The sequence below is a fragment of the Scardinius erythrophthalmus genome, assembly GCF_964197995.2.
Source record: "Scardinius erythrophthalmus genome assembly, chromosome: 20".
Taxonomy (NCBI): Eukaryota; Metazoa; Chordata; class Actinopteri; order Cypriniformes; family Leuciscidae; genus Scardinius; species Scardinius erythrophthalmus.
In genome coordinates this window covers 11,176,217-11,189,544 of record NC_138240.1, presented here as the reverse complement: position 1 = coordinate 11,189,544, position 13,328 = coordinate 11,176,217, and the positions used below count along the sequence as shown (strand labels likewise).

The window sequence follows — 13,328 nt, the reverse complement described above, 5'->3', positions numbered from 1 at the left end:
CTTCAGAAAAATTTGACTAAACCTCTCAATTCATATGGATTAGTTTTACGATCTATTTATGAAGTTTTTTAAGTGTCAGTTGCGTAGCAGTCAATGGAGAGACAGAAAGCTCTCAGATTTCATTAAAAAGATCTTCATTTGTGTTCCGAAGATGAACGAAAGTCTTGCGGGTTGTAACGACATGACGGTGAATAATTAATGATAGAATTTAAATTTATGGGCGAACTATCCCTTTAAGTTTCTTCTAACGCAAATGTCTTTTGTCGACCCTTATAGACTTAACAGTTAGCGATTTTAAAAAAGCTTGAAACGAGGTTTACACATATGTGTATATGGAAAAATTTGTCTACTTTTATGACATCTCCACCCCTACCTTTGTTTTTGAAAATGTGTCCCACTTTTACATATGGCAAGATCAACCTATTCGTGTTACACAAGCCAACTACATAGGAAGAGACATCATTATGTGTTCAACATCGTGTAGCCCTATCTATATATGCCTGCATAAGTAATATACTATTTTTAAATAATTACGAATAGCCAGAGGATTCCATAAGATCCAACATTATCAACAGGTTCAAACTCGGTGTACATCAATCTTGAGTCATGCATTTAATTAGCTATTCCATTACTGCATTACATAGTTTTTTCCTGGTTTTGTTTAACGGAGAGCTCTATATGATGAACTGAGTGTAGCTCTACGTGAGGAGGGCTATAATGTGCACCGGTACTCCCACGCGCCTCTGACCGTTCATTCAGCACCACAGCAACAGAACAGCGACCACGCCGTGCACATCAACAACGGACATGGGAACGGTGTAAGCTGAATAGCAGTCGTCTTGACAGTGCACATTTCAACGATTTATCCAATTTCAACGATTTATCCAATCTCATCTGGACGCCTAGCGTTTTTGTGTGGATGTCTGTGTTTACTGAAGGAATTCACGCTATAACGTAACGTCAATTGTGATGTGATCGAGAGCAACACTCCGCTGAGTAACATACTTTTCACGGTTCCTCCTCCGTTGTAAATCATGAAATACTTTGAGATTGTCTGCTGTTCCGAAAGCGCAAACATCAATCGAGAAAAACAGAATCGCGACCAGCTCTTGTCGAGGCGAGCGGTCCGCCACACCTGACTGTTTTTGCTCTGCCTCCGGTTGTGACATGAAAACTCGGACCAGAAAGAAACGGATGAAAGGGCGAAGAGCTGCAAAAGGCCATGTGGATTTGAAAGGGAACATATCAGATTGAAGTGGGAGCCCAAAACAACCCTTAAGCCCGATCAAGTGACAATCAAAGGCATGGGCACACCGAAGATCAAGAGATGGTCGGAGGTCTTGCAACCTGTTGTTGATCCCGAGTAACTAGACAGTTATTTGATATCTGTTGATCATATATCTAAATGGCATTGACTTGGGGGAAAGCACGTGCTTTTGATTGACACCCGTTTATGTTTTGTGGTTGACTTTTCATAATTCAAATAGCCTACATTTATTCATTTGAGAAGCCTGACTATTTTGGGCGCGTGGACTGGACATGAGCTTAGATCGACGCGTTTTTTCGGACATTTGAAAGTATATTTATTATTTTTTAAACACCCTACTTGGTTGGCCGATTACCCTGATTCTGACCCTCTCCAGCCATGGGTTGCCTTCAGAGTGTCGCCTGCAAGCCCCGAATCAAACGCGAGAACATCGTTGTTTACGACGTGTCTGCTACTATTGACCATTGCCCGACAGTGATCGAGGAGAATTCACCCATAGTGCTCCGCTACAAAACCCCGTACTTCAAGGCCTCCGCCCGGATAGTAATGCCGCCGATCCCTCGAAATGAGACTTGGGTTGTGGGTTGGATTCAAGCGTGCACTCAAATGGAATTTTACAACACTTATGGAGACCTCGGCATGTAAGCCTGGTGCATGTTTTATGCCTTCGATGCCCTCTTCTCTAAATGAACTAAAAATAGGGAAATTAAGCCACTGATAAGCAATCATTTATCTGGGTCAGTGGCAAATAAGGATGTCAGAGATTATAAAAGTATTTAAAAATCTAGTTTAAAACAAATGTGCTAAGTTCTTACATATTGTGCTAAGATCTTTCAGTCTGTAATCTTTGAAAAACAATTAGCCTAATTCGAATTAAATGACTCCAAAAAGCCATCAACTGTAAGGTACTAAGATACTTGGATGTTGAATACAGGTGAGTCATTTGAGTCGTGATTCATGAACCAGTATTTTTCTTAAAGTTACTCATTTTGACCAGAACAAAACATCCTTTTCCTAAAACTCTCTTTAATCAAATTGATGCCACACTGACTTTGATTTACCAGAACAAAAGATAGGTCTATTCATTTATTTTAAATAAAAAAATTGAGAATAATAAAATAAATATGCCAAACTGCTTATGTCAACATTTCTACAATCAAGAACTTAAGTCTTTTAGGAGACTTTCATTATTTTCCCCCAATCTCTGGACAGTTAGACCACTCAGCTTCACTCAAAAAAATGTGTTTTAATATATATAGTGTGTGTGTGTGTGTGTGTGAGTGACCCTGGACCACAAAACCAGTCACATGGGTAAATTTTTTTAAATTGAGATATATGCACCATCTGAATAAATAAGCTTTCCACTGATGTATGTTTTGTTATAATAAGACAATAATTGGTAGATACAACTATTTGAAAATCTGGAATCTGAGGGTGCATAAAGATCGAAACATTGAGAAAATCGCCTTTAAAGTTGTCCATTTATGTTCACGATTGTGCGGCATTCACTCACAAAAATAAATGTTTTATATATTTACAGTAGGAATTTTACAAAATATCTTCATGGAACATGATCTTTACTTAATATCCTAATGATTTTTGCCATAAAAGAAAAATCGATAATTTTGACCCATACAATGTATTTTCGGCTATTGCCACAAATATACCTGTGCGACTTTTGACTGGTTTTGTGATCCAGGTTCACATATACATATATAAATTGATTTAATTCAGAAATTGAAATCATGTTTATCACATTTAAATCATCTTTGTATAAATTGACTTTAAAAAAGTTGTCATTGACCCATGAGTACATTTTTCATTTACATTAGTCTGTTCAATTACGACTTTAAATAGTGTATGGCAAAGGATAACTTCAGTGCAGTGCAGCAGTGATTTATATTCAGAGAGTATGCACACATCAGCTCAGTGCCTAAGGGGAGGAGTGTTTGCACCTTCATCAGTCACTGCTCTTTCATTTATACTCCCACAAATGAGTTTCACAGCCTGTCACTGGATCAGACGGGGAGAGGCAGCAGATAAAAACAGAATAGCAGCTCTGAAACATCAGCGTGGTTGCACTAAACAGTTTAGTTTTGCAGGCGAATGCAATTATCTACACAGAGCAGCAGACGAGATAGAGACATTCTCACACCCACCCACAAGCCCTGTGACGTGTGATGTGGGCTCTTCTGATGCTGCCTGGGGGGCCTGTCTGTGTGGAGGTGTGGACATGTGTGTGGGGGTGTGTATTACTGCCTGAGCGGGTGGTTGCGTGGGGTTAACTGTGACACAGATGGTGCTGTACCAAAGAAGAAATGCCAGCATGGGGTCATACCTAACAACACCCAGCCACATTAACGTCCTCTCACACTGAGTCATTTTACACATGCAGCTGGGACCCTGATAATGAATGTCATCCTTAACCCCAATTATCATTTGTACACTTGGACTCAGCATCTTCTTTCACTTACAGCAACAGCACAACCGTGTTTGTTTGTTTCACCTCTAAACGTTCATTTCCGCAGGTCAAGCTGGGAGCTGCCAGAGTTACGAGAAGGACTGGTAAAGGCCATCAGCGACTCAGACGGCGTGAGTTACCCGTGGTACGGAAACACAACGGAAACGGTGACCCTCTCCGGCCCCGCATCCAAACCCTCACGCTTCACAGTCAGCATGAATGATAACTTCTACCCCAGCGTAACATGGGCCGTGCCGGTGAGCGAGAGCAACGTGCCTTTGCTCACGCGGATCAAACGCGACCAGAGCTTCACCACTTGGCTGGTGGCTTTGAATATGGCCACACAGGAGAAGATCCTCCTGCAGACAGTGAAGTGGAGGATGAAAGTGGACATCGCCGTGGACTCCTCCAAGCCACTGGGATCCCGAGCAAGACTCACCGGCCGGGTGCACCAGGAGCAGCCCAAGGTGTTGACCCATATGGAGCCGATCCCCCCTAAAGCTCTGGGTAAACCTAATGCTAATGACGCCCAAGTGCTAATGTGGAGGCCCAAGCGAGGACCACCATTAGTGGTGATCCCCTCCAAGTAGCAGGTTGTGGGAAAACGTGAAGGTTTTCAATCAAAATTTGCCTTAAATCCACACTACTGCCTTTAAAGAGATGCTTGGTTCTTGAATGGCCATAGAGACACTTAAAGGGACAGTTCATTCCAAAAAAATCTTCATATACGCACCCTAAAATTATTTCAAACTTTTATGACTTCCGTTCCTTGTGTGAAGGAGACACACAAAGATATTTCAAAGAATGTTTTTGTCCATCCAATGAAACAAAAATACATTGGACACCATTGACTTTCAATGTATAGAAAAAGAAAAAACTCAGCATTTTTCAAAAGTTCTTTCTTTTGCTTTCCACTGAGGAAAAAGTCGAACAGGTTTGGAATAATGATACTGTAGTTTGGGTGAATTATCTCTTTAATTTGATATTGAAATTTGCCTTAAAACCTCAAGACTCAAGAATCAAGGTGAATAAATCAATCTTCTGGTATACATAAAGGGATACTCCACAAAAAAAACAAAACATTCTGTCATAATGTAATAACCATAACATCCTTTACAAACCTGTATGATTTTCTTTCTTCTGTGGAACATAAAAATATTTTGAGATTTTTTTTTTTTTTTTTTTTTTTTTTCATACATTGGAAGTCAATGGGTTCAATGGTTTGACTCCCTAACGTTCTTCAAAATGTTTTTCTGACCGACATGAGGGTGAATGATGGCAGAATTTTCATGTTTATTTTTGGGTGGAGTATTACAGAAAAATCATTTACTTACTGATCATTTAACTCCAACCTTCTCTTTTAAAAGTTCTTTTTAAGTGTAAAACATCTGAGCTACACAGGAGCCAGTCAGAGCAGCAAGCTTTACATGCTACTTATATTGCAAAACAATGTAGAAATGGTTGTGAATGAATGTATGACTTCAGAAGGTGTACAGTGGAATTCAGTATTGCCTTTCAACTTAATTGGTTTCATTCATTTGAAGGAAACAGAAAGCCCCAACTGTCAGATATATTTGCTATTCAGCATGGCATAAATGAAGTAAGAAGAGATATAAGACTTTTTAGTTCCACAGAGCATAAGCTGGACTGTGAATCCTGGTGAAGTGGAAATGACAGGACTTCGCCTGCTTGAATTTCTAAGCTCTAAGCTGAAGAATGCCTGGAGCCGTCTACAATTGAACTTGTCTGCTCACCTTGTAGCGAGGGAATCGAAGGAGGGCAAGAGAAAGATTTGAACAGTGCTGCACCACCAACTCCCACCGCTACTCATTAGAGAGGTGCAAACGATCCGGACATTCCTACTGAGATAACGAACACACATCCAGACTGGAAAGCACAACAAAACCACCTTCTTCTTTGAAGCACACTCTTCTTCCTCCTCAAGAATATCCAGCGCCTACACTAATTACAGTGGAGTGACTGCTTGATTATCAAAAATGAATCAGTTCGCCTGAGCATTAAAGCCATTGGAATTGTATAAACTAAATTTATGATGCCATATGGGATGCACAGACTTCAAAAACAACATTACCGTTGCTGGTCTTCAGAGGTCACTGTAAAGTTTATTGTTTTTGCGGTTCACAGTGTGTTTTGAAGGACTCGGGCAGATAGAGCATCCTGACTGATCAAATAAACATGGATCTGAATGGCCAACTGTATGTAAGAACAGAAAAACCTTATTTGCCTTTTTAATGAATTACCTTTTTCAAGCTGTGATTGCATGCATTGTTTTTACACCTTTTGAAACAAATGCCAAACCTCTTTCTTTTAAATTTTGTGCTGCCATTGTGAAAATATATGTATTGTTTAAAAAAAAAAAAAGAAGATAATTAAACACCTGGTTTATTATTACTCCTCACCAAATACCAATATAGCTTCACACATGGTGCAAAGTCGCTAAAAAAACACTTCCTTGCATATATAATGGAGTAACTCAAGTATTCTTTGTTACAGAGCCCCTAAACGGACATGGGATATGAGATGGGAAGGAAAATTGTCAATGCTTTTGCGTTCCCCTGAGAAACTTTGAATTCGCTCGCAAAATGTTTGCGTTCCCTCGAGAAACTTTGTATTCATTCACAAAATCTTTGCGTTTGTTCGCAAAAGTTTTGCTAGTGAGCGCAAAGATTCTCAGGGGAACGCAAAACATTTGCGAGCGAAAGTTAAAGCATTGAAATATATTTTTTCCATCAACATGTCCCTTTAGAGGCTCCGTACTTTGTTGCCCGGTGACAGAGGTAATACATAAAATAATCTGTAATCACCATATCCCGCAAACTGACCGGATAGCATCATTGTCATAATCTTGTTATTATCATTTCATTATAATAATATCAAAAAGTTTACATCATATTCACAAAAGGTACATCATTCCCTCAATTTCTATTGGCACAAATCTAACCCAGCATCCCAGTCTATTAAAATAACATAAAATATATATTTTATAGGACTTAAGCAGTTTGAATAACGACACAAAAATACAGTGATGCAACGACCCCATTAGTAGCCTAATATCCATTGGCGAGTTACTGCGACATTCAAGTTTCATTTGTGGCGAATTAGCGATCCAAAAGCAGCCATTGCCCCTCAATGATGAACGGATATTAAATGATTGAGAAGAGCCAAACGAGTTCTGTGCTCAAGTCATGATCCAAAAAAAGGTCTGAGCTCATCCAGAATCAATTGAAGATGGCATGTTATGAAGTGTTTTTATCCATTACCCATTAATGAGATTAGCGATGATGAATGTTTTCAAGCTAAACGAGTTTCACTGAAACCACAGGCCCAAAGCATTTCACCCAGTGTGCTTCAGCTCAGCACTGCACAGCAGTGGCCCAGCCTGTTATCCAACCTTGAATCAATCCTTCTTTTCCGCTCTCTACGCCTCCTCTCCTCTCCTCTCCTCTTCTCCATCCTTCCACTCGTTTCATCCCTTTGTTCCACTCCACTTTCACATCACCCATCCATTTATCATGCTCTGCTTGGGTTGGTTGCCGGCTTGTTCTCATAACCATAGAGAAACGTCGCCATCATGACAAATACTGTGCCCAGGAAGAACACGCTGCACAGGAGAGAAAAACAAGTGCTTTTTCAAAAAAAAAGTTCATTTCAATTAAATTCATCTTTTTTTAAACTTAATTCAGCTGAATTTAAAGCATTTATTGATCACATTTATTTTTACCTAGTAGGCTCAAAGTCCTCAAGCCAGAAATATGAAATGAATGTGGAGAGGATTATTGAGAGTGATGTAGCGAAGCCTTTTAGTATGTTGTCAGCATACTTGATGACAGCAGCTATTACGAGTCCTCCAAGAGCCTGTGTGAAATTAAAAAAAAAATCAGTTTATATTGTTGCAGGAGAAAAACTTGTTGTTCGCTGTTAATGATGAAGCAGTTATCAACTCTGACTCGCATGTAAAAATTTGTACTTCACAAGTCTTGTACTGCAAAGTGTTCAGGCTCACCTGAAGAGCAACCACAATCCAGGTCAGCGTGTTGTAGCCCTGGAACATTCCGTGTTCTTGGACTCTGTCTCCATCATATGCCAACATCCCGAAGATCCCAAAAACCAGGCCAAACATGCCTGCACACAGAACATACACATGAGATACTATACCACAGCACTCAGATATATACAGTCATACAAGGAAAGTACAGTAACAGAATGGCTGTTCACCATTCATTTCATTTGAGACAAATTAAGTGAGTAGGTTTATATAAAATATCTATTCTCAAATTATAATTAAGATTGAATGAATAATTCAAATTCGTAAACATTAAATCAAACTACTGTAATCTACACTAGTTCAAAGGTTTAGTAATGTATTTGATAAAAAAAAAACAGTAAAATAGTAATATTGTGAAATATTACACTTTAAATTAACTGTTTCATATTTTTATTTATTACATGGCTTGGTTGAATTCCAATGTACAGTAGAATTATTTCTTGATAACAGACCGCTGGGAAGTATAACACACCGTTGCCATGAAAAACAGAGCGTTGCTATGGACTCGGAACAGACTATTTATTTTTAGCGGAAGCAATACAATCGTTTTTAAATCAATAAACTCCTTTTTAAATCAATAATTTGTGTCAAATTATTTATTTATTTTGTAGGTAGCCATGTAATAAGCGGGATAATGTATAGCGAAGCGGTTGTTATAGCGAATAACAACCCCTTCAGGCTGATTCAAGACCTCGACGCGAAAGCCTGTCGTGGTTGTTATTCGCTATAACTGCCTCGCTATACATTATCCCTTGCATATTTTATAATGTAATTTATTCCTGTGATGGCAAAGCTGAATTTTCCGAAATCATTCTAATATGCTGATTTGGTGCTCAAGAAACATTTCTTATTATTATCGAGGTTAAAAACAGTTGTGCTCATTGGAAACTACAATAATTTGATAAATAGAAAGTTTAAAAGAAGAGCATTTATTTGAAATAGAAACATTATACATTATAAACGTACTGACCACAAACTTTTGAATGACAGTGTATAAACACTAGGGAAGTCAATAAACGACTTCATTCTGAGAAAAGAAATTATATGATTGTGATAAACTTTGAAATGATGAAATTATAGGTTATCAAATTATCTTGGCACTCACTGAAGAACAGGGATGCTTTTTTGGCTCAGTTCATTATAATGAACAGAAGTTCACATTAGGAGGTGAATCACTACAGACGCTCAATCCACACATTGCCAGTTATAAATAAATCTTACACTGAGACTCCACATGGCAAGAATGAAAAATCACACACACACACACACATACATATTTGCCTTAAGCTCTTGAATGTGACCTCAGACTGTTTTTTGTGTGTGCAAGAATTCTGCTTGTTAAAAAAAAATACAAATTTCATTTTGAAATTTGAGAACATCTTTAGGAAATACAGATTAGACAGAAATCAACAGACTTCTAGTGTAAAAATAGGTTGTATGTGTCAGTGCTTCATGTTATCAGTTAATTGTCACCTATCTAAGCTGTGGGAAGTGTTAATTTGATCTGAACACCAACATGCTTAGATTGAGGAAAAGCATCATATATACTGATTATACTAAAACCACAATTTATTGTGTGACTTTACATGCAAATCCCTCTAGGAGTGGCCAGCAACTTTAGGCAGGTGTGTTCGCATTGCACGCATAGGTGTAGTCGCCCATCCCAGTGATGCAATTTTATCTGCTTATAAGTTGCTTTCTGCTCTTAGAACAATACATTGTACTCAGTAGCTGTTAAAACACCACTGAACGTTAAATAGATTCCCGACCCCTGCTTTAGTATAATATAGAGTGGTGCAGGGATGATGTATTTGTGTAGGCCAAAACCAAGAAACAAGTTAGCATTTTAGCACTTTCGGTTCCACTGTCCGGAAGTCAATGGATTTTTGGTAAAATGCGCAAAATAAGGTCTGTGGTGAAAACAAGCTTAAGATATTTTCACGTTTTATCCTACGATATAAAATACATCAGTAATACACTCTTGTGATTTTTTTTAATCTTTTACGTGCAAAAAGGTGGTTGATAACAAGTGGCTAAATTGGGCTAAAGAGGTTGTCTGGGACATTAAACGTCATCAGCCGAACAGGTAAACTCATCTACTCACTAGTCCACTTTCAAAGCCTTGTTGTGGTTGTGTTTCTAATCACACTCTTGCAAACTATTATAACTCAAGCTTTCAGGAAATTTTTTTTAAACGTAGACATTCCGGAAAAAAAAAAGAGTTAGTGATGGTGACGTTGAAGTTGTGCGACCGTGGTGTATTTGGTTTATAGCCTGAGTTTAGCTTTTGGCTTCTGCCAATTGTATTTACGCTTCAGTATTCATAAAAGTTATGTTCATTTGTGAAGATTATCACGATGAATCATAAGCTTTTGTTAGTCACAGATCTTATTTTCTGCAATGATCCATGTATGTTTTATTTCTTTAAAACTACTTACCAAGCTGGATGTTTCGGATCCAAACACTCTGCTTGGTCTCTTTAAGGATCTTCTCAAAGTAGACGCCAGCAAATCCACTGGAGAAACAGGCCACCAACACGGCCACCAGCCCCACAAACTGTGAGCCTGCAGTCGGCTGCTCTTTCTGAGGGTCTGGCGTGGAGTCCACTGGCCACTGTCCAAACAAGAAATCATGAATTACATTAAAACATCAAAGATTGCAACACATTTTTTGGCAGTTCATCTCTAATCAAGGTATCTTTACCTGTACAAGTGCAACCCCAGCCATAAGAATTAGCAGAGACAACCACTGGTACACCCCGAGCTTACGGCCCAGCATAGACGCAGAAAACAGGGCTGTGGTCAGGATCTTCAACTGGTATGTCACCTAGAAGTGCACAGGATACATTAAAGAAAAACATAAAAATAATGTATGCAACTAATGAATGCATGATATGGACTTACTTGGTAGGTAGCTGCATCAAGGTTGGACAGCGCTACGTAGAGCAGGTTATTCTGTAGCGTGTAGATCCCAGAAGGAATCGCCAGCTTCAGCGTCTCTATAGGTTTGTGTAGAATCTCCTGTCTCAGAATACTGCTCAGTGCTCGGCCGCTGTAACCTGTGAGTCCACACAGATACAGTAGTTACACCCGGCAGTAATTCAGAGCCATTCCTCCCTGATGTGGCATATATATATAGGATTCCAATCCTCACATTTCAATGACTATTTGATGTCATTACTGTTCAAATATATGGGGTCGTTTTCAACATTGATACCAATAAGAAATGTTTCTTGAGCAGCAGATCAGCATATTAGAATGATTTCTGAAGGATCATGTGACACTGAAGACTGGCGTAATGATGCTGAAAATTCAGATTTTCCATTACAGGAATACAATTTGAAAATATATAAAAATACATAACAGTTATTTTTAACTGTAATACCATTTCACAATATTACAGTAATACGGTATTTTTTGATTAAATAAATGCAGCCTAAGTGAGCAAAGGAGACTTTTTGAAACTGATTGTGAACATAGCTCCAATCTGCCTGACAGCAACATATTGTAACATCTAGTTGTTTAAAAAAAAAAAACATTTTTAACATGTTTGAAAGGTACCAGGTTGACATTATGAGCACTTACGAAAACGTTTTCTAGGTTAGTGGTATCACATCTTTGAAAAATATTTCGAATCTGAGGCACAATGTCAGTAAAGAAATTGATGAGTAGATTTGTACATTCTGCGTTGTGAATTCTGTCTGTAGTGGTCTACTTACTACTTTTGGATGAACGGAAACTCTACTTTTAAACTATTTCTTCTGTGTTCAAACTTTTCTAAGTAACTCCCAAAGCAAATCAGACTATGCAAATCTGTGCCTCGCGCATCTCGCAAGCTTTAAACACAGACATTTGAATGGTTTTCGGCATTTCACACTGCATTCACCATCATCTCTCTATACATGCACCTACTGAAAGAGGTGAATGACTTTCTAAGAACTTCAGGTGTTTTCAAGAAGAGATACTGAAAACAATCTCAAGGAGGAAGGAGGCACCATGAAACTTACTGTGATCTTTGAAGACGAGCCCCACACAGGCGAGGATCTTGAGGAACTCTGCCACCACCACAGCAGAGGAGGCGAGGTAACGTGGCCCGTCGCCCTGTAAGGTGCGCGAGTAACGCATGGTCAGCACCAGGGACGTGGTCTGGAACACCAGGACCCCCAGAGAGAGGTACTTAAGCTTGGCCGATGCCATGATGACAGCCTCTCACGAGGAGACCAGGACAGACTGGGGTGACATGAGGCAGAAAAGGGCAAAGAGCAGACAGATGTTGAATACAATGTTGTCCCAGCTGGGTAAACATTAATGGCCATAAACAACACTGATATCCAGAGCTATATAGTATCCACACAATATAGTGTCCTTGACCAAGAAATCAAACATTAACCCTACAGTTTACTAAAATAAATTTAGGTCTGAAATGATAAAACAATTAAAGGGATGGATCAATCAAACATGAAACGTGCGTCATCATTTACTCATACTCATGTCTTGCAATCATGTCACACTTCATTTGACAGCCTCAGTCACCATTCACTTTCAATGCATCGTTTTTCCACACAGTGAAAGTGAATGGTGACTGAGGCTGTCATTCCGCAACTTTTTTGTTTCCACTGAAGAAATAAAGCCAACATGAGTTTGAGCAAATAATGCTTATCACACTTAGCAAAAATTATCTTACAATTGTTCATATCACTTCTGGGTGAACTATTCCTTAAACTGAAGATTAAAAATAAGGACAAAAATAGTAAAATATTCAGAAACATTAGATACAGAAATTTTAAATATATGAAACATTATTTCAGAAATATTCAGAAAATGTGTTACTAGTGAATAAATAGATGAATAAATAAATGAAAATGACAAAAAACATGAAAAACAACAACAACAACAAAATATCTATTTTGATAAGTTACATTTAATCGCAAGTCAAAATGACATGGACAGATGTTTAACATAAATCTATGATCCCAATTAGTTTTTAGATGTAAATATTACATATATTTTCCCAGTCTTACCTTTTCAGAAGACTATAGCAGTAATCCGGAAGAGTTGCAGTTTATGAGTAACTTAGGAGTTTGAAGGCAAACATAAACTTTAAAGCCCGTCAAAGATCCCTCCTTGCAGATTCTACTTAAGTTGAATCTACATACAGTGAGTAACGTTAAATAGTTCAGCAGTGTCTTATTTTGACAGTTAAACACTAAGAGCTACTGCTGCTAAGCTATTATTATTTAATAAAATCAACCGTTCCGGGTGTTCACTGCGCATGGTCATCTGCTATATGTTTTACTCATGGCGGATTCCCTCATCTGTCAAGAATGAAAAGCAGACTGTCAAGGGAAGTGTAGAGAATCTTCATGAATCTTAACAATCTTGCAGTACTTCCTAGTGTTTTGTTGTTTCGATCTTTTGATTATGAGTCGTTGTCGCCACCTGTCGTTTGGCGGACAGAATGATGTTCAATTTATTTCGAAGTTGAACTGGACCTGATGGAAATGGAACATTACATAAATGATAGATAGATAGATA

The 13,328-nt window shown here is 38.5% G+C and overlaps 2 protein-coding genes across 2 annotated transcripts; one reads left to right on the top strand and one right to left on the bottom strand.

Annotated features, from left to right (window-relative positions):
• Positions 1-1,645: 1,645 nt before the first annotated feature.
• On the top strand, positions 1,646-4,379 carry fam78bb (family with sequence similarity 78 member Bb; the record flags this gene model as incomplete). The annotated part of the gene is made up of 2 exons (XM_081348165.1): positions 1,646-1,908; positions 3,796-4,379. The coding sequence occupies 2 exons, from the start codon at positions 1,646-1,648 to the stop codon at positions 4,316-4,318; spliced, it is 786 nt and encodes a 261-aa protein (XP_081204291.1). The 3' UTR covers positions 4,319-4,379.
• A 541-nt stretch (positions 4,380-4,920) lies between these two features.
• On the bottom strand, positions 4,921-13,233 carry slc35a3a (solute carrier family 35 member A3a). The gene is made up of 8 exons (XM_081348162.1): positions 12,815-13,233; positions 11,801-12,023; positions 10,698-10,852; positions 10,498-10,620; positions 10,233-10,407; positions 7,753-7,871; positions 7,471-7,604; positions 4,921-7,350 (listed from the first exon to the last, which is right to left on the bottom strand). Exons 2-8 carry the CDS (start codon positions 11,988-11,990, stop codon positions 7,260-7,262), a joined length of 987 nt encoding a protein of 328 aa, XP_081204288.1. The 5' UTR covers positions 11,991-12,023; positions 12,815-13,233; the 3' UTR covers positions 4,921-7,259.
• Between the last annotated feature and the right edge of the window lie 95 nt (positions 13,234-13,328).

Bases quoted from the DNA above. Each gene is read 5' to 3' on its own strand.
- slc35a3a (XM_081348162.1), bottom strand. From the start codon at position 11,990: ATGGCATCGGCCAAGCTTAAGTACCTCTCTCTGGGGGTCCTGGTGTTC. The intron at 10,408-10,497 runs GTAAAGATACCT...TTGTTTGGACAG, and splicing joins CTGGGGTTGCACTTGTACAG to TGGCCAGTGGACTCCACGCC. The intron at 7,872-10,232 runs GTAAGTAGTTTT...TTCTGTGTGCAG, and splicing joins GATCCGAAACATCCAGCTTG to GCATGTTTGGCCTGGTTTTT.